Source organism: Seriola aureovittata, chromosome 5, assembly GCF_021018895.1.
Source record: "Seriola aureovittata isolate HTS-2021-v1 ecotype China chromosome 5, ASM2101889v1, whole genome shotgun sequence".
Lineage (NCBI taxonomy): Eukaryota > Metazoa > Chordata > Actinopteri > Carangiformes > Carangidae > Seriola > Seriola aureovittata.
In genome coordinates this window covers 27,662,876-27,689,260 of record NC_079368.1, presented here as the reverse complement: position 1 = coordinate 27,689,260, position 26,385 = coordinate 27,662,876, and the positions used below count along the sequence as shown (strand labels likewise).

The 26,385-nt window shown below is 39.3% G+C and overlaps 1 protein-coding gene across 3 annotated transcripts in view; it reads left to right on the top strand.

The window, feature by feature from the left end:
- The window catches only part of grid2 (glutamate receptor, ionotropic, delta 2), a 469,811-nt gene that overhangs the window by 72,520 nt on the left and 370,906 nt on the right, over positions 1–26,385 (top strand). For all 3 annotated transcript variants that reach the window (XM_056376388.1, XM_056376390.1, XM_056376391.1), the window contains exon 2: positions 18,994–19,149. In XM_056376388.1, coding sequence (XP_056232363.1) covers positions 18,994–19,149 — 156 coding nt within the window. The remainder of the gene's footprint in view (positions 1–18,993; positions 19,150–26,385) is intronic.

The following is a 26,385-nucleotide window of genomic DNA, read 5'->3' as shown; positions in this document are numbered from 1 at the left end:
AGGGCTGGAGGTTCAGTTGCTAATGAATAGAAGTGGAGACAAAGGGCAGCCATGTCAGGTAGATCTCTGTATTATTAATTAGGATCTCAACAGTTGGATTTGTGTATAATAGTTGGATCCATTTGAGTAAAGTTTCCCCTATCCCAAATCTTGGGAGTACTTGAAAAAGGTAACGCCATGCTATCCTATCAGATGCTCGACATGCATCTACTGATTGCATTGCTGTGTGTTTTGCATTATGCTTCTCATGTAGTATATTATGTCATCACAGTTAGATAATATAATTTTTCAGGGTCTCTGTCATTATAAATTTTGGTCTCAACTTTTTAACTTTGGTTTTCTAATGTTCGTAATTCTTAGTTGTCCCATTTAGTTTTAGAGCTTGTGTAATTAATAATTTCTCCTCTGATACAGACTTTGTCAGACTGAGACAGACTGTTTGATTCAAATTTCCACAAATTTAACAAAGGCAGGACTTCCATCTTGAGCAATGTTCAAACTTACCATGGATATCCATAGATACTGTAGGATGGTCACTAATTACTTAACAATTATACCAGCATTTTTTGACATTAGACAATAGTTCAATGATATTAAAAACTAATCAATGTGTAAATGGGTTTTTCTATGACCTTTAGTAACAAGTATTCCCTTTTGTTTGGGTTCTGTGCGCTTTAGATTTTAATCAATCTTAGATCCTCCATATAATTAATCAGTGCTTTTCTAGTTGGCACATGGGTTATATCAATTTGCGTGGCTTTATCCTACACTGGGTCTGGGAATATGTACCTCATGAAGGTATACATAATTGATAATGCCAAAAACATAAAGAAATAATAAGATCAAACAGTGGACCTGCAGGTTATTGGCTCATTACTCCATGCTTTCTTGCACAGTGCATTGTGAGTCTGTTGGACACAGGGTAAAAAGATTCCACAGCTTCCCATTACCATGTCCAACTCTTCTGACCATCTTTGCCAAGCTAAGATCTCTTTACATGACAAGTTCAAGGGGTATCATTTGCACTAAATTTGAATTTCCTCTGGGTAATATGTCAAGAAATGTATCAAAGCCGCCCAAAAAGACTAAATCTGAATGTGATGGAAGACTTGGACTCAAAACAGATTGGTAAAGCAGATTGGAATTTCAAATGCAAACCTCCTGGACTGATTTGCATGTGGTGCATAGCAGATTGCTTTTGAAACCCACTAATCTCAAAATGAATATGCCTCCAACATAATTCTGTCTGTCGATTGTTGCAGAAACAGGGTGCCTATTTTTTTCTCTCTGTACTGCTTTCAGCTGCTATTTTTATTCAAAGGGCTGAGTTTCAGAAAGACCAATGTGTATCACATGATTATCTCCTAAATTATGAAATGGAACATTTTAGGATTAGGCTATATTATTCCTCTGTAGCATCCTTCCTCTCTGTCTTTCAATAAACCCTCCCAACTCCCTTTCTCTTTCTTTCCCTCTCCCTTTCACCTTTTTTTTTATTCCCACACTCTTGCTTAAGCTTTCCACTCTCTCTAGTGTGTATGTATGTGCATTACAAGGAGGTGCTTGTGCTTGCATTATTTCATTTTTAATTTCCTAGGTGGTTGCACCGCAGAATGCTGGCCTGAATTTGACCCTCTCATGTATGCTCAACTTCATGGATAATTTGCCTAACTGGATAATGGTGAATCTAGTAATAAAATTCTATGTATTTATTTTATTGTCTTTTATTGTGTAAGTGTAGAAAATATCTCATTGATGCACATATGTGGAGCTCGTAGGGGAGGTCCAGGCATAAACGTGAAGTCGTTTGCACCTCCTACAATCAGCTTATCCCCCTTCACTACAGTGAAACACACATTCACATAAATTTGCATTTGAACCTGCTCAACTGCAACCTGTTGTTGCTGGGGCTAAATGCTGTTCAATGATCAGTGGCCACCACTGCAATGCAAGCTGAAATGTATCAGCAACCTCCCCAACCTTTACCTGAATGTTAGCAAAAGAGTTATCTTAAATTAAATAACTGCTGGCTTTTGTTAATATATGTTTAGTTTATTTCAAACTTTTACCTTGATTAAGATAAATGAAGAATTACTTTGGTGCTTATGTCTCTTTTTTTTAGCCCTGCACTGAATATTCAGCATTTTGATTGTCAGGTAGTTGTGACTGATAAGACCCAAACAGGAGGCGAGGCAGGTGTCTATACTACAATGAAACCACAGAGTTTTCAAACCAAAAAACTGGGCCAGCAGCATTTCCAAAAGTCTCCATTTAATTGGCTCAAAAACTCTGGATAGTGTGGACGCCAGGTACAAGCGTAGCAAAAGTGATGCATTTTAAAATTAAAACATATGAGTGTGGATCTAGCCTCAGGCTCAGTGTTTGCGCTCTCATTTGAATTGCCACCTTCGCTTTGAGTGAAGGCGGACTAACATTAGTTGGATTGGACGGAGGCATGTGACTCATCACAAGCCTTAGTTGCTAGTTTTGCTGTGTTCACCGCTATTTTGAGATTATTTGTGAACAGCTGATTAAATGTGTTACCGCTTCCATGATACACCAGGCATATGATCATGTACAGTATTTATCATCTTGTATGTTATCATATGTGCACAGACAGCAATGAATAGCAATGTTACCCCTGGCTTTGTTCACTCTACTCCCCTTGTGAGGTTTTGTTTTGTTTGGATCAGATGGCTTCCTGATTGTGCAGGAAAGCTACTTTGAATGCAGCCAGTACATCAAAGTCAATTGTATTTTCCACAATGATGTAGATGTTCCAGTTTCACTGACAATATTATAACCTCACATCAGATGGTGCACATTTAATTACGTGTCTCCTACCCAGTGTTTCAGTGAATAGTACTGCTGTTGTTCTTTACAACATCCTACCAACAACCTCAGTCCACCATTTTCCCCCTCATCTGTAGAAGCTACAGGTTATCCCTTAAACAGCCTACAAGTGTTTCTGTCTTGTTAAAATGACAAAGGCCTAAAATGTCAAACGTGTAATTTGACTTTTTCTGCATCCTGTCCCTGCATTAGGCTTGTAAATGGTTTTAGATGTGTTGCATTTGCTATAAAAGGTTGGATGCTCTTTACCTAGTCTTCTATCTGTCAACCCCATTTGAAATACACCTTTCCTGTGACATGGCTACCTAATTTAAGTCTCTCTTCAAGCCAAAGTCAAGCATGCTGTCTTTTGGGGCTCTTATGTGGACTTGTGTCAGACATGTGTTTGTGATGCTTAATAAACCCCACTGAGAGAGAGAAATGACAGCTTCCATTTTGTGCGGTAAAGACACCGATTTTACCAACACCTGTTCACCTACAGATAGGTAGGACAAGTTAATGGTAAAACCAACATAAGGTGTTGGGCCGTTGATTTTGGTTGTGTCTGAAATTACTCACTCATGCACTATTTCCAACTCTCTATCTAAGGAGTTCTATGTAGAGGACTTTATAGTGAGCTCATCTGCAAAATGAACTACATGGGTCATTTTCTCTGTGTCATTTTTCGTTCTTTCAGCGCGAGTTCAATGCATGATGGTATATATTGCTTGGAAATTTGCATTGGTTGTACACTACTATTTATAGTCTGGTATAATAATTCTTACTATACATTCGGACAGGACTGCAAAATGGCAAATTCACCATTTAGTAGGCTATATAGGGAGTAGTGAGTAATTTTGGACACAGCCTCTACAAGTCTCTGGATCTCTACGAGAGGGATGAACAACATTTTTAGATATTCCCTCATTTGGTGTTTTGATGATGGTGGTGGAGTGCCCTTTCTAACATGTGGGTCCAAAGTCTCCCTCAAGTGTCAATTGTTTTGAGTTCTGGTGACAGTGAAGGCCACAGCATATGATTGACATCATTTGACCCCTGATCCCCTGTGGATGGCGGCATTGTCATCCTGCTTCTCCACTCATTTTTCAGGTTTTTCCTTAATTTGTCACCTTTCTGTACTTTTCTTTTTAAAGCAGGGACGTGATTGTGTGTTGTGTTCTGGTTCTTCATACACTTTGTAAATATATGGTAAACACACTCAAATAAATACATGTACACACTTACATCCAATCCGTAACCTATACCTCATGTACAGCGCTCTGTGGGTGCTGGATCCTGAGGGCCACCCACCTAACTGCAGTGATGAATAAAACAACAGCCATTTGGAGCACTGTGTGTGTGTGTGTGTGTGTGTGTGTGTGTGTGTGTGTGTGTGTCTGTGTGTAGAGGTTCTGCTGATGTGCTGGCTTTTAAATGAACTCCTCTGGCTTGCTGTTCGGCTGGCAGTAAGGCAGCTTATAGCCCTGGCTGATGTCAGTGCCTGTACAATCGTGTCTGCATGCGTACATGATAACTTTGAAAAAATTACCTGAACGGAACCAGCAGCAGCAGTGGATGACTACTGTCAACAGAAAGCTAGATTCATCAACATGATATTATTCATCTTTCACATGCCTTTGCAATTATGATCAAATGGGTCAAACAAATTCATATTTTTTTAACCCTAATTTACCTTCACGAGGCGATCATTACTTCAAAGGTAATTTTTAACGATGAGCATTACTTGAAACATCTCTCTGCTATGGAGGGTTCTTTATTTTGGATTTTCACCTTCTTTTTATTTTTGAGATTTAGAAACTTGGTTGTTCCATCCTGTGAAGCATTGATCCATGCATGCAACTTTTGACATGGTTAAACAAAATGTATTGCTTGATTGCATTTAAAATTGTCTAGGCTCACCTCTGAAATGGATAAGATCTTGCTATCATAATAAAACTTTGAGATAGATACCTGCACAAACTTAAGGATTTATTTTGAATTATATTCTGATCCTGCATGATCACAACACATGCTACCTCTTTACCACCGTGTACTAACTGAAACTGATTTCTCTGTAATGAATATGTATTAATGCAACACTTGCATTCATTAGAAGCTTTGTGATGCTATGTTACCTCCCTCAGCTACTGTTTCCAGTTCAAATTACAAATAAAATATACCGTGCCTGTTTTTGAAGGCTCACAGGAAAACAGATTCCATGATTCCTCAGGCAAATCCAGACAGGAAGGTGGATTCGCTTTAATATAACTACAAACAATGGGGTAAATTAAATTTATCGCTATTCAAAGGTAGGAAATATTTTGTCTATAAAAAGGGCCCTAATGTTGCCTATGCCATTCCATTTTCCAAATACCAACAAGTCATCTATGATTGATGGGAAGAGGAGGTGGCTGGGACAAACAGGGGCAAGCAGAGAGCATTTTTGCCATCCATAGCTTTTCCTAATAGTAGACCATATTTTCAAAGACTGTGTTACAATGGGGCATTGGAAAAAACAAGAGGAAGTCAGGGATGTCTGATAGGATGAATTGTGTTCCATGTGTACCCAAATGTGTACCCCCATTTCAGCATGCTTATCAGATTGAGCCAAAAGGAGAGAGTATGTATGTTACACATCCAATAGTACAAATGGAAATGAGGTAGTTTCATTCCCCCGTCTTGACCACTCTTCTTGTTTTAAAATGACACTAGAAATCATTTTGTCATTGATTCTGCCTGCCTAAATGATGAGGAGTTAATAAATAGTGCACTCAAATACTAACTTAGCTTCAAATAATGTTACTTTGACACCCAAATATTTACATTAATTTGTTGTAATTTTTAATGGCAAGTGTGAGTAATGAAATGCTTTGGGCAACCTTGCTGATTGGGAACAGTTTGCTCTTTGACAAGTTTAACTCATAACCAGAAATCTCACCATATGAGACAGACATTAGGTTGGAGGTGAATTCATAGGGGTTTGTTATATATTAAAGCATGTCATCTGTATATAAAGACACTCTATTTTCCACAACTCCTCTTAAAATTCCCCCATTGTCCTTGAAAGAATGCAGATAAATAGCCAAAGACTTACTGGTAAGAACAACTAAAAGTGGAAAAGAGGAACAGCCCTGCCTTGTTCCTCTTGCTGGAAAACACAGGAGCAAGAGGGGACCGATACAGCAGCTTGACCCAAGCCATAAAATTTTCACCAAGGCCAAGCTCCAAATTCCAAGAACAGAAAATAGAAAGTCCCATTCAACTCATCTGAAGGCCTTTTCAGCAGCCAGAGAAACAAGAGCCTCTGCATGCTGAGGGCCAAGCCCGGGGAGTATAAAATATTATATAGCCTACAAGGATTAGAAAACAAAAAACCTTTTTTTTTTTTTTTTTTATTTATTTCTTTGAACCAGGCTGCTGTGGCCAGGATTCAGCCTTCCACATGGTACATGCATTTATTCTGGTGAGCTACCAGTGCGCCCCACAAAAACAGATTTTTAACAAACCTAGTGTAATCTGATGATATGATTAATGGGAGAATCTTTTCCAGTCACATATTACACAGTTCATACAGGTGAATTTAGAGGGAGCTTTAAAGAATTCAGAGGTACATCCATCAGAGCCGTGGGTTTTAGAGGGGTTTGCATACTTTTCGTTGCATGCGTTAAGACTTCAAGCAAGAGAGGCTCATAAAAACTAGACTTTTGGTTCACTTCTATTATCAGAATTTGTAGTCTTTTTAGAAAGTCACTTATTAATGAAGAGTCACCTTTGGATTCCATGGTATAGAGACAAATAGTAGAGATTAATTCATTGTTTATTTCATTGTTAATTTAATGCAAATTTCCTGTTGGTCAGTATGAAATTGACCAGGAGCCATGCAAATTTCAGTCTTGACGCAGCTGCTTGATGAATCTGATGAGCCAATTGGCGGCAAACCTCCTCACGCTTCTTATACAATCTATGTCCAGTCTGCAGTAGTACCTTAGCCAATCAGTGGAAAAGAGATCAAACTCTGATTGGATAGAGATCCTCTTATTGAAGATGTCTGATGGTGTTAATGAATGCTGACGATCTAATATTTAATCTGAAGGTGTTTAAAACGGGAGTGGTGGGCAGATTTAGTGTAAGAAGTTACTTGTAAATGAATATAAGCTTTTAGAGCCTCCCAGAGTGTTCTTTTTGACACCTCCCCATTAGCATTCAGAGAAAAATTTTTTATCTGGGCTGAAATGAATTCAACAAATGCAGTCAGCAGTAAATTATTAAATCACCAGGAAGCAGCCATTGATTTATGCTGAAACACATCGTCAAAAATAACAATTGCTTCATAGTCAGTGCTTGACATGTGGGAGAAGTTTTCAGTCAATAATCATTCTGTGAATGCAATTGGTGGATGGGCAGAAGAGAGGAAAGTAACTTGCAGTTGGACCTCAAGAGTTGTTGAGTGGGTTTGGAGGATCTGTCTAGCTTTGGGGTTGAGGATGCAGTTGAAGTCTCCCCAAAAATGTATCAATGAGTTTTCATAATGATGAAAAAAACTTGTGGGGAGTTGAAAGTGTGCCGAAAGCCATTTAGGTTGTTAGCTAGGACCACAGGATAGTTTAGGCTGTAGTCGATCTTGGCTTCCTGCTTTTCAGATCAATACATACTGTATGTCCTTTCGCTGCTTCAGCTTTTACATTTTCAGTTCGCCAAGGTGCTCCAGTTGTTGAATGTGTCTGCCATATCACCTTACCCAGCTTTCACCCAGGCATGGTCCTAGTGGAGTCTGTTTGTCCCCTCTCCCATCTTATGGTACAGGCCTCGAATAATTGTTGTTGTCTCTGAACACATGGATGCAATTGCTTGCCGCAGCTTCTTGCAAAAAGTGGACCTGAAGTTCCTTATGAAAAAGTTAGCTTAGCTGTCTGTCCCTCATGTTGTTCACTAGTTTATTTCTTTCTTTTTTTCCTGAGCTTTGTGTTTGTGTAAGGTTATGTTTGGTGGAAGGTTAATTTTTAAACAGTATCACATCAAAATAATTCAACTATGGTTGTAGAAATGTGTAAAACAGTTGGAAAGTAACAGGATGTATCTGGACCTATGTCTGCTCCATACCACATCAGTGCATTTATGCTTGCTTGTGTGACCCCTAGGATTGCCCATTGCTAATAGGTTTGCAGATGGAGGAGCTTTATTATGCTCTTTATGAGTTTTTAACTGACTCACTGCTGGTAATGAATGTTGTGTGTGTGTGTGTGTGTGTGTGTGTGTGTGTGTGTGTGTGTGTGTGTCTATATTAGTAATGAATATGAGCGAGGTGGGTGCAGGTTTGGAACAGAAGGTTTTCTGTGGGGGTGGTAGTGTACTGAGGAGAGGCCTTGGGAAAGAGGGCTGGAGAGATAAAGGAAGAGGTTGAGAGAATATGATAGAGGGATAGTGAGGGTGGGATAGAGAGAGTGTATTAGGTAGAAAGAGAGATAAATGGATAGAAAGACATAGAGACAAAGTGATGGAGGGGAAATGAGGACAACAGGAGTGGTGCTAACTCTACTTTATTGTGTGTGGGCAGATGGACTGATGATAAAAGAGAACAAATTAGTAAGACAGAATTAATGAAAGAGAAAGATGTAGATAAGACACACACACACACACAATGAGTGCATTATTGACGATGCATTAGCACTGCTATATTGGTCATAGGTCGCAGTAGTGGTTACTTAGAGCCATCCTATCTCTGCTCGCTACCAGGTACAGGGAGGCTTATTTATGAAGGAAATATCCCCTTAGCCTCCATACTTGTGTATGTCTGTGCCTTTATGCATATTGGTATTAGTGTTTCTTTTGTTGTATTAGTACACAGTTAAGCCAGTAGGGAAAGTGCTTTTCTTTGTAAGTCCCAGCTGCAGCTGGAGCATGGCTGCTGCAGCTTCACCAAGGACAGGAAAGAGGAGTATTTAGCCACTGAACTGCTTGAGTAATGATGAACTGAACCCCCTTCAGAATTTCTGATGGTTGTGGAGGGCAAAGAGGACAGGAGGGAAGAGCAAACTTAAACAAAAGCTAGCGGGCAAGGAGACAGAATGGATAAGATGAGATGAAGGAAGCAACAGAAGAAGGTGGTGGGTGTGAGTGAAAGGAGGAATGGAGAGACACAGGATGAGAGGATAAGAGTGCCGCAGGATAGCAGGTGTGGAGGGGGAAAAAAGTGTTTGTAAATGTGGGGAGGAGGTAGAGGACACGTCTGTGATGGAAGGATAAAGATGAGAAGGATAGAAAGGAGGAGAGGGACTTTGTGATTAGAGAAAAGTATGAAAGAGAGCAGTTTGATGGAGGAGAAAGCTTGAGAGGGAGAGAGACAAAGGGGAGGAGCATTGAGAAGTTTTGGAGTTATAAACATAGAAAACTCAGAGGAGCATAGGATTTGATAGCACAGGGTTGAAGAGGACCACAGAAGCAATATAAGAGTCTGAAGATGTTCAAGACATGCAGTTTGGAATGGGGAAGGAGGGCAAGAGAGGAATCCTACAAAATCCATTCCTCCCTGAAATATAATATGACATTTATGATGTGTACAAATCTGGAGCCTCTTACCAGTGCTTCAGGCAAAATCCTCCCAAATGTTTGGCATTAATCAGGAGAGTGAGCTTAAAGACTCAAGGTGCTTAAAAAGACTGGCTTCTTGCTGGAAAAGCAGATTGAGGGTTCTGTTCCTATACAGTTGGGTTGTTAACACGTTTTTACTTTTTACATCTTTTTTATTTCTGCCCACTTTGCATCTTTTTAAAATTTGTTTCCCCCTGTCTTTTGCCCTTCAGTCTCGTTTGTCTTAATTTGAGTTTTTGTCTTCTTCTCTTCTTTGCACTTAACTTTACAAACACAATTTTCTGACATTGTTACAGGCAAATACTGGTGTTTTTTTCTTGAAGAACGGGCTTCACCCATGACTGACCACTATTTGCCTACTATCATCTTAGTGAGAATTTCAGATTTCCACAGTCTTCCTGTTGTTTGCATCTGAATATGAAAAACAAACAAACAAACTTGCAAACTTTAAACTTAGACGTAATCAGTCACAGTGTAATATTACTTGCCTTTTAAGCCAGTGAATGTACATTATACTGCAGCTGAAATCACAGGTTTGGATCAGTGTGTTCAAGTACTGCTATTCATAACGCTCATGTTTGCTTCTTGTCTGACCTTTGGGTTTTATTTTCTGACAATATAACATGAATATGATGCTGTTGAATAGCTGATGTTGAAAAACTTCCCACCACCACTTGTAGGTACCAACAGAGAACAGCCTTCCAGGTATTGAGGCTTTTAACTGCATTGCCATGCAATGATAATGTATGTTTTATAAAAGAAAATACAGATGCATGTGTGATGGATATGTGTTTGTTGTCCTAGATTTCATATCTCTGCTAGCTGACTTACATACTGTTCTGGCATATCTGAAAGCAATGGTTGCTTGATGATGATAGAAAAATGCAATTTTCTATCATCATCAACAAACAAATATTCCATGTAAAATTGTTGTCGATATGTATGATTTGCTATAAAAATGCAAAAGCATTGGTATGATTCGTAAAGCAAATGTCAGATCATTCTTATTTAAATCTGTCTTCCTGATCCTGACTCTTTCACTTACACACGCAAACGTATACAGAATGTCTTATCAAGGCCATCCAAGCTGCAGCAACTTTACTTGGATTACATTTCACACAGGGCATTATATTGAGCAATGAATAAGGGAGGTGGAGAGGATGGGGGCATAGAGCAGGGCAGTAAGTAGTGTGTTGCTCAGGGAAATGGCAGCATGAAGAGAAGGATGTACAAAAGAGGAAGGGGTGCAGGGAGATAGGGAGAAATGAGAAGCAAAAAGGGTGGGGGATGGAAATAAATGAGGAGAGAAAGGGAAAATGGGTGGAAAGGGAACAAGGGTATGGCAAAGGAGTAATGAGAGGAGGAGAGCAATGAATAGGTGTAACACAACTATAAAGAAGAACAGCAGAACAAAGAGAATGGGGTTAAGGTGGTTATATTCAAGGGAAGAGGAGAAGAGACATGGAGAAAGAAATCAGGGATAAGGAGATAAAAGTGAGAGGCGAGGTGAAACGTAGAGGGAGGGAGAATGTGAAAGTAAGAAAGTTGACAAAGACAGGTGGATTACATGAACATTTAGAGCTGCAAAGCAACAAGATATTTTTCATGCAGCATGTTGATATGAAGGGGAACATGGAGGAGCAGCAAAATGCAACAGTCATTGTGCAGAAGCTGTCAAGGGTATACACAGGTAGACTGATTATACAAACTTAGAAGCTACATTGCTATCACCCTAATTATCACTTGCTTATACCTTGACTAGGGCTTAGATATACTCTAACATCTGGCTCTCAGCCATCAGCTCTACTGTTTTAAGATCCCAGGCATGCCTGGCTGGACTGGAGCTGAGTCAGCTGTGGTTTTGCAAACAAGCTAGACCTGGCCAAAACCAGCCAAGAGCTGACATGAAGGGAGAAACGTAGACAAAAAATGGTGCTGTCTATTGTCCGCCCCTTACTTTGCTTTGGATTCACACTCACGGACTGAATCTAAACGTGCCTCAGATTAATTGGTTATCTCCAAATTGTGTTCAGCTTGCTGGCTAATTAATGGAGACACAAAACAAATCCTCCACCTACTCAAAGTAGATTCATTTCTCTGGGAGGAAAGCCCTGGATATCTACAGTAGCTATCTCCAAAGGAGGGAAACAGGCTGAATTCCATCTTCATAAGGTGAGGTGGAAAAGGTTAGGCATGGAGAGAGACACGGCACAGATAGCAACGACCTTGGCACAGCTTTGTGTGACACTGTGACAAAGGACTGGAGTGCTGCTGAACTATGACTACAAATTCTCCTGGCTGCTCGCCTTCTTAACGATGGAGCAAATTAATTTACACGCCTATAATGAAAGGAGAGACAGACAGAGAGACAGAGACACAGAGGGAGACAGAGACAGAGACACAGAGGGAGACAGAGACACAGAGAGACACAGACAGAGACACACAGAGAGACAGAGACACAGAGGGAGACAGAGACAGAGACACAGAGAGACAGAGACAGAAAAAAAGTGGGAGCATGAAAGATGTTTCTGGTACAAATCAGGTGACCTGGGAGATTTTTCCATTAATACAGAGGGGAGGTGAACTGGAATCTCAGGCATCCCTCTATCATGCAGACACACACACACATATACATAAACACTCTGTAAGTAGATACACACATACATTCACACACAATTTCAGTATGCTCAATAACAGAAACTATTGTTGTTACTGTGGCTTTTGGCTTGCAGAGAACCTGTTTCCAGTAGTTTCCCATGACCAAAGACGAGACTGTCCTGTTAAAAAACAAGCCCATAGGTCGTTTGTGCAGCAGGTTATGACCCATAGTTATGTTTTGTTGTTAGGTGACATCTAGAAAAAGTCTGCGACAATAGGAAGTTTGTATTGTAACCTAGACAACAAAGATCGGCTAATGTTGGGGAAGTACTTCTTTTATCCCAAATCACAATCTTTTCCTAAACATAAACAAGCCATGACCATTATTATAGTAACCATGACAACTGAGGTCCGGTTCGCCTGCTGCCGTAGGCAGTGTTGTGCATGAACGTGTTAATTGAACATGTTCATATTTTTTGGGAATGCTGAACTGAACGAATCGGTTTACAAATGATGAATGTGAACGTTTGCAAGAGTGATCGCCGCTCACGTTTCACAGCACACCGCATGATGTGTCCATATACACGGCCTGTATGTAACTCGTGTCTGTGATTCTTCAGAGGTATACAATAATTCATTTAGTTTGGGCGTGGCAATGATTTGGGGCTGGTGATGGATGGGTAGAAGGAAGTTTTATTGAGTAAGAATAGTGGCTATTTATTTGAAAAACAAAACAAAAAAAACGAATCAAATGAATGTGAACTAGTCCATTTTTTGAACTGTGAACATAGTCCAAAATTAAAAAAAATGAAGTATGAACGTGAACTAGTTCATTTTAAGTGTGAACTGGCACAACACTGGCTGTAGGGGCGCTATTTCAGGAGACACTCCTATGGGTCTTATCAGGGTTGAAGAAAACGACCTATATGGTTGTTCAGGTTGGAGAACCCAAACTGAAAACACAAAATATGTGTTACATACGAAATATACTGATTGTATACTTGCAGTGATAACATAGATTTCAGCAATACACTGAGGTACTGCATATGAACAAAGATTGTCAGAGATGATTCAGTTTCTTGGGGTGTATCATGTGTTGTATCAACACTTCTGCTACACCGTGTCCCTGGTGCAGAAAACAGACACGGTTCTCCTGCTGACCTACTATGTTATATCTACACACATACACAGACAGACAAAAAATGGATTAACCACATGAACATTACGTGCAAGTCTTGTGTGAACCCATATGATAAATATTAGAGGTGTTTTCATATCTGTCCCTATCATAGGACACTGGCTTGCTCTGCTCTCCTGTGACCATTAATTCTTTGTCCTCCCCCTCACACACACACACACACACACACACACACACACACACACAGACACACACACGCACACACACACACAGACACACACACATCAATTCTACTTTGTCCTCCCTAGTGTCAAAACGCACTCCCTTCCAGCTCTCACATCACTGCTGTAAATAACAGCCTGTTTGTGTGTTCATTGTGTGTGCGTGTGTGTGCGTGTGTGTGTGTGCGTGTGTGCGTGCATGCGTGCGTGCGTGTGCGTGCATATGTGGACACTTCACACTGCAGGACGATAACCTCCCCCGTTCATCACCATCATCACTCAGCGCAGCCGCCACCTTGCTTTCATCATCACATTGAGACAGCAACACTTGGGTCCAGCCTTGTCACAAATCAGCAATACATCACCCATGTGTATATGTGTGTATGTGTGTGTATTCCTCCATAGTCATTATCCTTGTCGGTCTGTCAGTATTCCTGTCACATTACTGTCATCAACAGCAACCTCAACAACAGGTGTGAGAGTTAGTTTGAGAGACAGTGGAGCATATCCCCCATAGTATTTCAAAAATTCTTTAGTGCCCTGTTTAGAGAAAAGAGAGGAGGTTTAACAAAAAAACTAAAGAGCTTCAGCGAATGAGAGTGAAAGGGCAGGAGGCAGGTGTAGAGACAGTCAGACGGAGAGGGATTTGGCAGAATTCATAGCTGTTTCACCTACAAGAAAAAGGGCAAAATGATGGCAAGCTCAAAACTGTCGGTCTAACTGAATTACAAGATATTAATTTTGTTTTAACTTCTGTCATTTTTCATGACCTCATCTGCCCTTGTTGCCCTCCTCTTCTAACATTAAATCATGCTTAACAATCATTCCTTCACTCATGCTGAATGATTATCCCGAGAAGGAGCTGGCTTAATTACTGGGTCTTTACAGAGTGTGGGAACATAATAACTCTGCACTGGATGATGTGCCATCCTAATTTGTTCATTTAATAAGGAAATTGAGCTGTGTTTTGTAAATTCAACAATGTGCTTTTGTCTTCCTGAATGACATTATCTGATTCTATGTAGTTACTGGGATGGCTGAGCTGTATGAATTATTTTTTAAAAAATGTTTAAAATGAATATATACATGTTTTTCCTTCCAGCCCAACTGGACTGGAACTTATGAAAACTGTTCAATATCTTGATATTAAAAAGCAGTTTTGATAGGAACCTTTGCCCTACTTAAGGCAAGGTCTGTTTGCAACAGGTCAGAAAGGAGACAAACAAAACATTTTAGCTATGCTAGTTGCATGACTCTGTGGGTGGCAATGTTTATCGCTCACTTCAGTCCAGACTGAAACCTTTCAAACACAACTGAATGGATTTGCATAGAATTTAGTTCATATATACAAACATCCATGGTTTTGAGAAGATGTATCCTATGCATTTTGTTGATCCCCTGACTTCAGACAGTTTTCACTTTTTTTGTGAAATATCTTAATATCCACTTGATGGATTGGCACATTTCACATAGGCCCAGCATGTGGTTTATTATTTCTTTCTTTCTTTCTTTTTCTTTCTTTCTTTCTTTCTTTCTTTCTTTCTTTCTTTCGATAATGTTTCACACTGGCTCCGGTGATCCCCATGTCACCACTATGAGTTTGATATTTGTGGATTTAAGTTAAGTAGTTAAGCAGCTATTGGACTGAAAAACATTCATGTCCACCTCAGGACTAATTATGATCACTTAGGTGATCCCTTCACTCTTTGTCTAGCAACATGATCTGGTCAAAGAAATTCCATTTATGAAATAAATTGGTTTGTGACTAAATGCAACAAAACGGACGACATTGCCATCAGCCTCAACTATACTTTATGTTCAGTGCTAATTAGCAAATGTTGGCATGGTTACATGCTAAACACCTTAGCATCAGCATGTTGGCATTATCCATGGCGAGCATGATGTTAAAGCTGCTGACATTGCTGTAGACTCTCAATCTAGCTAAAGTTGTGTAAATAAGAGTTAAGCTCTGGTTCATGTTGTGGAAACCAGACTAATAACTAAGAATGTGCATGACTCAGTTCACCATGGTAAAAATAAAGCTGATGTTAAAGCCCTGGGAAGACCTGCTTGGCCACATATTGACTGATTAGCCCATTATCATCCTTTCATCTTGCTTGTATTTTTATTATTTTCATTCATGTTGTTTGCCTGTTTTGGAAACTATTTAATGATGTTTTAGATGCTTTGATCGCTTGCATCAAGGTTAAATATCAAAGAGTCTGTGATGAAAATGGTGCTATATAATGTTATGCATTTAGCAGATTTAAAATTACAAGGAGAAGGAGCTGAAAATAATTTATGTACAGTAGACACAGCTTTTTTAAACATTTCTTCATCAGTGATTAAAAATTGTAGATAGTTATTGATGAATTGCTTTAATTACAGGCAAGTACTGTAAATAACACAAAAAGAAAACATGTGAAAGCTAACATTACTGAGATACAAAAAATATATATTGCAATGAGTGCAATGGAAAACTCTAATGGCAGATTTATCAGTTATTTGAGCTCCCTTGTGACAACAAGCTTCCCTCCTCATTTTTCTTCTACTTCCAGCATCCCTCATACATCCCAAGTGGTTATGTGGCAGTAAGTAGACAAACAAGTTATTTATTACCTCTTTATCAACGTAAGCAAACGAGGAAATGAAAACAAAACACTTGACCGATGACAGACATTTGATTGATACCTCTTGACCAAACAATCTGGGGTCTCTACTTTTGGATTCTGTCTCCATTTAAAAAGATCACACTGTTGTTGATGCTGCTTTTGTCATGGAAGAGATCGTCTTGTCTTGAAGCAGATTTAGTGCTGCTGCCCACACGCGCTCTGTCTGTGTGTGTGTGTGTGTGTGTGTGTGTGTGTGTGTGTGTGTGTGTGTGTGTGTGTGTGTGTGTGTGTGTGTGTGTGTGTGTGTGTGTGTGTGTGTCAGTAAGTTCGTATGTGTGCCCGCCCTTGGGGCGTCTGTGTAGAGCAGGATTCAGTGCTTTTATTTCCTGGTTGATTTATGTTGTGACGTTTGCCTTTGCGCTCACAATCACATTACTGGAAAGGAGGCAGGGACAGGATTGTGCGTGTTGTGTGTGTATGTGCATGTCTGTGTTTGTAAATCAGCATGCAGTGATGTTGTTCAAAAATAAGGGGCAGGGAACAGCAGACATATACCCATCCTCCTTTCTCCTCTCTATTCAGTTTTCCCTCTCACACACACATATACAGTATATATAGATTTGTTTTCCACAATATGAAATTAACAAAATCCACACTGATAATATTTGTCAATATGGATGCAGGACCACATTCCAATGAAAAATAGCTATACACACATTCAAAATTTTCAGTTTGTAAATGGACTAAAATGTCCTGAGGAGTATTTACGCTATATTCATTTTTTTTTTCATAGCTTCAGGCATACAATAATGTTTAAAACACATTTGAATGATGATTCAAATCAGTTTACTCGGGCAGACATTTATGTCTATAATATTGTCTGTTTGGCTCTTAGTCTCTCACTTACAGTTTTTCATATCTGCGGTTCCATCTGTGTGTATCTGCTCACTTTGCCTCGATCAAAGAGTGGTTTTCTGATGAATCACTGCACAGGTGCACCAGCTAACAAAGAAAGATATAGAAGAATGAATAGGCAGTTAAAAGATCATGGAAGAAAGAAAGAATAAAGAATAGAGAAATATTACAGATTAATAGTTGCACTATGGCAAATGTTATTCCACTTTAATATTCTGTTGTGTCTGTTGTGTAAAAGTGCAAAACAAGACTGATGTCATGTGCTCTGACATACTAGTGAATAAATGTTTCCACCTTTTGTCTGAACTTCATCCACAAAGAATTTGTTAAAGCCATGTATACAAACTTCTCGTCTCCTCTCCGCCATGCATTTGTCCTCTAGACATACACAACCTAACACTGTCCTCCTGTGTCACAGTGCTAGTTAAAATGTGTACAAATCCTTCCCCAGCAGTGTCACCTTCAAACTGATTGGAACCCTATTCATAATTTATCTCTTTAATGGAATAGTTAATGAGTCTTTGTGTTTCACTCTGTATCGCTTTGTCCAGGCCTGTTTGTCTCACCTCATCTATACTGCATGATTATAAAAACAACCAAGAATCAATCAGTGGGATGGTATTTACAGTTGCCAAATGCTGATGGATCAAATTATCGAAGGATACATATTTCATGAGGCCTTATGATGAAGAGGCAGTTAGCATACTGTTCCTAACTGACTGCAGCTAATTTTGAAATTTGTGTGTGTGTTTTAAAGGCTGTGTTGAATTTAATTGTCCTTCAGGAGTGAAATTTGATCAACAGTTAATTTGAAATAAGGGGGAGAAAGTACGGTTTCAAGATTAACGCTGTCCACAAATTGTTTTAGACTATTTAATTACCTTATAGTAACCTGTGAGGGGCATAAGCTACACATTCACATAACATTCAGATAATTAAGCTGGAAAGTGGGTTTCACAGACACAAATTGGAATACCAATCTGATCACATTAAAGTGATTTTTTTTACAGGATGATTTTATCCGCACTTTGCTCTTCCAAGACAGCATATTTTCCTCAGTAAGTTTGGTCTCTGTGGGAATTCAGACCATAACCTTCGTGGCATTAGCGCCAGACACTGCTCATTGAACTATACAAGACCAATTACAGCAACAGTCTTCTAAATGTGGTACAAAACAGCCCTCAGCCAATGTAGCCTGCCTGGTTATTAATGGAATTTGCAACCTGTGTCTCATACATGCACACACTCACACACACACACACACAAAACAATATAAGGCTTATTTTCTGGTCAGTGAAATACAGTTAGCAGTGCTTCACTGCACTGACTTACACAATTAGCGGTCCAATGGATTCAGGGGATAAACTGGGTTGAAACGAGAGGCTAAAAGGGTAGAAAGAGAGAAAAAGATAACACATGGTTAATTGTGTGTAACAGACCAAAGCAAACACCAAAACTCTACCAGCCAGTCAACGTCCCATGTTGTTTTATTCTACTGTGTCACTGCAGGTTGATAATTATTTTTATGACTAATTTGGTATTAACTAGCGGGAACTTTATCTGCCACTACAGATACTGGCACTCATCAGTCTCGTCTTCCATTTCCCTTTGTGAAGCAAACTTGGCTGTGTCAGTGAGCCCTTGGGCAGAGTTTGACCTTAGAATGAACATTGGTGTCGACCTATTTCTCCCTCACACCCCGGCTTTCTAAAACTCCCCCGGATCCCAATTCAGGAAATAGATACAGAAACCCCGCATTCCTACTCTTAGTGTGTTGTGACAAAGCAAAGCTTCTTCTTCAGTGCAGCTTTCCCTTTCCTAAAATTTCAAACCCAGCGAGTATATCTTTTGCAGCGCTCAGTATCCCATAACTTATTACAAGTGTTTTTTTACACTTACACTACACAGCTGTCCCTCAACATCTTGGTGATTTACTTTACAATGCGTCATAGAACTCTGCAAGCCAGAACTAGACAGACTCTTGCCCTGGTATTTCCATATTTCTGTCTCTACACTCTTTTCTATTCCAAATGTCCTGTAATACTGAGTAATAGCTTCCTCTGTTCCTTTCTGCTTCCTTCCTCAAAAGGTGCCATCTTTGATGAGTCAGCACGGAAAGATGACGAGGTGTTTCGCCTTGCCGTGGCAGACCTCAATTTGAACAACGAGATCTTGGAGACAGAGAAGATCACCATTTCTGTGGAGTTCGTTGACGGAAACAACCCCTTCCAGGCTGTGCAAGAAGGTAGGATGATAATATGGTGTTGTTTTCAACATTTCTGCCTGGGAGCAACAGCACCAGATGCATCAGTCTCAAAGTCAGATTTCTCTCTCTCTTTTTTCTTGTTGACATAAAAGTATATTAAAAAAAGAGGATATTAATTTGCTTCTGGGCAAGCTTCCTTTTTGACCCATAAAACTGAAAGGAAAAGGCCTTTTTCAATATTCATCCGATCACAATTTCCAGATTTCACTTTAGCTGAAATATGCAACAATTAAGATGTTTTTTGTACAAACCTTGTTTAAGCACAGCTCTGTGCTTTTTCACTCATTCCATATGTCCCTGAACTGTGTATTTACCATGGGTACTTCCAGTATGAGGCTCTCCCACAATCCTGTCTGAGTTTTTTTTGTTGACGCCTTCAAAAATTGAGTACAGTGAGGCATAGGGAATTATGAAACATCATGTTGAAACACAGCATCAGAAATTTGGCACAAATTCAGCCTCTGTCTTTAATGTTCCCTAGTTTTTCATGCATGGGTTGCATGTCCTCTGAGTTGACCTGTATCACACAGTCAGCGGAGGATGGGCTAGTGTATTATTTATTTTCTCTTGCCGTCGCATTTTGGTTTATGCTGATGTTGACAGACAATTTATTTAATTGACTTTGGAATGTTACATAGATTTGGATATGCCAAAGCATGCCTATCGAGGAGTTATATAATGTTGCCGCTGATTCACAACCACAACCAACAGGATTGATTCTAAATTGAGCATTTACTGTGAAAGAATGATGTGTAACAAAGCTTCATGAGGTCAAAAACCTTTTAGTAATGCTCTAGTTCAACAAATATTTTTGATATCCTTATCTGACTAATTCAGTGAAAGACCTGCAGGTGTAGAAGTGCAGCATTAGACAGTACATATGAGAAGCAGTGTTGTTACACATATTTAATGAATCAGGTCTGCAGTGCATTTGAGGACTATAGGAGTCACATGCTACTTCAGTCAATCTTTTTTTACTTATTCACATTAACAAGAAAGTTTACACATTTACCAACTATATTTATGAAACCAGATTTACAGTACATACATACTGTCTACCTGTATTAATGTCAGCAAATGTAATATGGAACAGCAAATAATGCTGTTTAGTTTTGATGCAGGTTGTTGCTAATCTCGACATATTTATACTTACAGATGCATTCAGAAAGTATTCAGACCCTTTCATTTTTTTTCACAATTGTAATGTTGCAGCCTTATGCTAAAATATTTTAAATTGATTTTTCTACACGCAATACACCATGCTGACAAAGGGAAAATAGATTTTTAGAAGTTTTTTGCAAATTTATTTTAAAGGAAAAACTGAAATATCACATTGAAATAAATATTCAGACCCTTTATTCAGTACTTAGTTGAAGCACCTTTAGCCGTGATTACAAGGATCAAGTCTTCTTGGGTATGACGTGAAAACCTTTGCACACTTGGATTTGAGGATTTTCTAACATTCTTCTCTGCAGATCCTCTCAAACTTTGTCAGGTTGGGTGGGGGCTGTTGGTGGACAGACATTTCCGGGTCTCTCCAAAAACGGTAGATTGGGTTCAAAGTCAGGGCTCTGGCTGGGCCACTCCTGAGCTGTCTTGGCTGTGTACCCAGGGTCATGCCTGGTTTCTCCCAGACATTACACATGGATTTGAGGCAAAACAGTTAAATATTGGTTTCATCAGCTTGGTGAATCTTGTTTCTCACAGTCTGACAGTCCTTTCAGTTCTTTTTTTTTTGTTGTAAACTCTAATCAGTTTTCATGTGTATTTCACTGAGGAGAGGCCTCCATCTGGCCACTCTGCCATAAAGCCCAGATTGGTAGAGTGCTGCAGTGATGGTTGTCCTTCTGGAAGTTTCTCGCATCTCCCCACAGGATCTCTGTAGCTCAGCCAGAGCGACCATCAGGTTCTTGGTCACCTCCTTTACCAAGGCCCTTCTCCCCTGATTGCTCAGTTTGGCTTGGCAGCCAGCTCTAGGGAAGAGTCCTGGTTGTTCCACACGTCTTCCAAGAATTATGGAGGCCACTGTGCTTTTAGGAATCTTCAATGCAGCAGAAATTTTTTGTAGATTTCCCCTGATCTATGATGAGAATAACAGAAGGGGCCTGAATTCTCTCTGATTGCACTGTAAACATGTTTAAAAAAAAACAAAACAAAACAGCACTATTGACAAAAATGCCATATTATGTGAGTGCTTCAGAGATTCTCAAAACCAGGGACTCTAAACCTTCTGTTAAAGGTTTTCAGACATGAGAACATCTTTATTTGTTGGTTTGTTTGCTCTGAACATATTTGTTTAGCTGCTAGTAGCAGTCTTACTTGCTACCAGCACACACTGAGAAAGAAAAGATGAATGTTTGGGTCGTCCTGGGTGGCACTGTGATATTACAGTGATCTGATTTTCAGTGCTGTAGGGCAGGCACTAACACACAGCAACCTTGGCTTACAACATATGATAGAAACATTTAGCCAGATACAAAATACATGCACATTTAGGCTGGCAACACCAATTTGCCCACTTGTCCAAAGTCATAATATTTTGTAATTCAAAGAAATAAGAGCTGGAGTTGTTTGATGAAACAAATTAATTTGTACTTGAAACAAGCTTGTGTGAATCTGTTTTAAACCCCTAGAAGACATTATACTGAAGAGTCATAGTGTACGGTGGTCAACGATGATAAGAAGCTAATTGATTAAGTTGTGGACAGAACAAGAACTCACTTGTTATTCAAACAGAGCAAACAATAAATCCTGAGCACCTAAGCAAATTTCAATGACACATTCTCTTTATGGCTGTAACCATTTTAATGCTGACATATTGCATATTATTATTATATTGCATATTGACATATTACAAAATGTGGGAATACATGGGAACAACACTCATATTGGCATTGCCTACATGGCTAATGACTCATATGAAAAAACAGAGGATGTGTCACACACATTCTTCGCAACTACAGTGAGTGAATGTCTAATTAGGGCATTTGTTTTTGTGGTTGATAGTCATCCAAGAGCTTTTGTGAAGTAGGTGAAATCCCAGCAAATAATCTTTTTCTTGATGCTTTGTGAGAGATGGCAATGGTTTTCTTGTGAAATGCCAGTGTTGACTCACACTTGCATATACAGTATCTTCAGTGTAGAAAGAAATGTTTTCTAATGAACCAAGACGTTCCCAAAAAGACATTTTGAAAGGAATCACCTAATTGATGAGAGTCGGACTGCCTGGCACAGATAGAACGGCTGCCCATTTGGACCAGTATCCATGATTGGAGAAACATATTGCATTGAGTTTAAGTTTCTAATGGGGCAGCTAGTGTGACGGCACAAAGTAAAATGGGATGATAAAGTGATCATTGCCCGAATATCCATGTGTGTGAGAGAGCCTTTATGACTGACTGGCTCCCTTTAGCAATCAATGAATTCAGGATAAAAAAGAAGGAATTAACCAAAATACAGAAGGCATGAGCAGAGGCAAATTAAGTACTTACATAATGGTGTGATACAGCTGCACATTGTTCATGTGCTTTTTGTTGGGGTCAGGGTCCCTTCTTCTGATACTCAAGCTTACTTTAAAATGATGCAGTTCTACAGGGAGACAACATCGAATTCATCAGTCAGCCTCTAAGAGTATACATCTTTATTTTATTTGTTTTTAATAAATCTATTCTATTCTATGAATGTGACATCTCAAACTTTTCATGTGCACTTTCTTGTGTACAACTATGAAGCACGAAATGGCACCAGAGTCAATGAACTAGATGAGCAAACCACTGTATGTACACATTTGTAAGGGACTATTCAGTTAATGTTAACAAAAATCCTATTGAAGCATAACTCCGAGATGCACATATGCATGATGCGTTGCAATATTACAGCCTGCACCACAAAGCCGCAAACGGGAGATTTGCATCATGTTAGGATGAGCAGGGATCCGTTTAGTGCCAAATATCTCACTAACATTAATCGATAGGGTAAACAGGGTAGAAAATCTGACTAAGCCAGCTTTATATTCAAACATTTTGCAGCACACTACTTTATGCAAGAGTTCTGGTTAAACTTGATAACCATATATCATTCTCTCCTCTTACCGGAATTCTCTTATTGAGATAAACCAAGACCAATGGATTTGACATCCTGAAAATTTCTTCAATGATTTAATGAAGTTATAAAATGTAATAAAGTACAAAGGCCCGTAATCATAACATAAAGAAAACATCACATTAGCCTTGACTAAGGGAGTGAAAATATATCTGTGAGCTTGTTTGTATTTCAGGCAGCAGGCTGCAAACAATGGTGGTCAAACTCATGAGTGTTTCAGAGATTAGCTTGGATGACCTTGTCTGAATGTACTGTATGTGTATGGGTGTATGCGTGTTCGTGCATCACTAAGAGCCTTGTTAAGGCTTTTGCTTTGATATAAGGGCTCTGCAGTTCTGTTTGGTTGTCAGGCTGTAATTCTTTGATGTCCCGACCTGAGTACTTCTATTATCTGGGCTCTCTGTGCATGTAGGCTAAATGTCTGTGTTTGTTTCTTCCTTCTTTACTTTGGAGGACAGGGAGCAGCCTGCATCTGAAGTGTCTTATTTAGAATATCAGCAATGAGTGAAATAAAGGCAGTGAGTAAAGAGAGGTGTGACAGCACAGCAGGAGGCAGCATTTGAACACTTGCTCTTTGACCGAGCAGACTGAGCCAACAGCATGTTCCTGGATCCTGCAGCATGTGTCATTTTCCGCTTTTTTGTGTTCCTCACACTTTTAACATTTATTACATTTTTATGTGTTTTTGTGTTTTGCTGGTTTATTCTCCAACATATTGATTTAAACTTTATTTAGTTGATTGAATGATTTTTTTGCTGGTAGTGCACATTCTTTTATAGAATCCGAGTTAGTCTCTCAAGAGCATACTGTATCTATTGGCAGTACTCGAATTGTTCAAGGAAGATTAAATGCCACTGATTCGTTTTTGTTTTGATTTGTTTTGTTTTGTTTTGGACTTCAACCGACTAGTTTTCAGTGATTAACTGGCTTTGCTTCTCATTTCTGCTTTTTTCATCCCTGACTGATTAAACTCCTGCAGGCCTCCAAGTCCTTCAGTCTGTTGACTGGCCTGTCCAAATTTGTGGGTGGTACAATGAACACTTCCCTGTCATCGTGTCTGCCCGGTACTGAACAGCCTGCCTAACTCATGTCCCTGCCAGTCTGCCTGCCTGCCTTTCTGTTTTCCCGTCTGTTTGTGTAGTTAGCTGGCTGATGAATTGATTGCCTGTCTCCCTATCTGCCCTGTCTATCTGTGTATTTGTCTAGCTAACTGGTAACCTGGCTGGCAAATCAATTGTCTTTGTCGCTTTCTGTCTCTCATGTATTATAGGGTAAGTTGCTTTGCTTGGTGGCCTTTAAGGAGAAACAAAAGACAACTGATTAGATCAATTTAAGAGATTAAAAAAATGGTTCCAATTTAAATTTCTAAGCTTTGCATTTTCTATATTAGAGAGACAGAATTCTCGAACTCTCTGATCTTACGATGTGACACACACATTTTCAAAAATGGCGTAAAATTGCTTCTCCTTTGTGCATGCGTTTGTTGACATTACAGCAAGTAGTTATGAATTATAGAATAATTACAGATGTTACCCTTCACTACCTTCAGTGTTGTGCAACTTCACACTTCACAAGAGCTTTCCATTGGATCTACAGGATGTACTTACTGTACTTCTTTTTTTTCCTCTTTCTGCATAATAAAATTATGGTTATAGAGCTATAATACATTTGTAATCTAATCTGTTTTGAGTTGCTTTTTAACACATTGTTAAGTGATAAAACATATACTGGCTGGTAGCTGCACTTTTTGAATTGCCAGCAGAAGCCATTCCAGACCCATACAGGGAGCTGTAAATCCTCAGGTGCCTCCGCAAAACAGTTCCTCTTCTTATGTTTTTTGGCTGTTGGCAAACAGCTTTTTGGTGCAAAACCACCAGGAGAGTTAACAGGGCTCATGTTCATTAGTTGCAAATGGATATATTCGGATCACCATTCACAAAAACATGAGCATGTTAAATGGAAACGCTCATTTAACACATTCAGGCACAGCACTGACTAGCTTAGATTCTGCTTACAAGACATACTATATACTGCAGTCAGTGTTGAAAGTGTAGATAGAAAAATCAAAAATGACCCCAGGGGGCTCATTAAAGGATTGCTATAGCTAATCATTTGTAAACAGTCAGAACCTGCTGCAGTCAGTACTGTGAATAATAGCAACATGAACTGCATGTCCTCTCTAAGGGCTAAGTTTATGTACATGAAGACGTGTATGGCTAGTTTTTGCACCTCGCCTTTCATTCAGTTTTAGTTGGCAATTTACATATAGTTAGCACAACACTCGGAGCTCAGTAGGTGTAATTCAGTGGTTGGATTAGTCAGAGGTCAACAGTCTTACGAAAAAATCATAATACAATAATGTTTCATAAAAATGCAGACTAAATAGGTAATATGCTTCCAAAAGAAAAAGATAGCCTTTAGAAATGAGCAGTACAGTACAAAAAGCCCTGTCAACTAGTGTGAGTAGGTGTGAGAGCAGCAGGTCCGGCAGAAGATCAAAGTGGAGGGTGCAATGATGATGTCCCAGTACAATATAGAGGTAAATGCAGCCAAATGTTTGATCAAAAGAGTACAACTGCTCACTTCTACTGATTTGCGTTTATTAAACTTGAAGTTTAATGAATTTTGTGAATAATAACTTGTTGAAACAAACTCATTCTTGCGTAACAAGCACTAAACTGCCGCCATGACCCTCACAAATTTTGTTAACCTCAGTTAATCCAGTGAAATGTAAAACCAGTCACACTTCTTATATTTACTCTCAGTATTTGCATGACCCTTGTGCAACAGTCTTAATAAATATGGCCTTCCTCTTAAATAATTGATTTATTTGAGGCTATGTTGTGTTACTTACTTGGTTTAACATAAAACTGTGTGAGTGTGTGCGCGCGCAGAATTGTCTTAGGTGTGTGTAAAGGGGCTCAGATTAAATCATATGCCTTCTGTTTCTCCCTCCCTTCCTTCCTCTCACATGATACTTAATTGTTGATCTGCTCCTGTCACTTATATTCACATTTCACTCCCAACACCCTATTCCCCTATCGCCATAGTAACCAGAGTAGACATTACTTAGGGACCGGGTGGAGTTTCATGAGGTGTATGTGTCTGTATGCA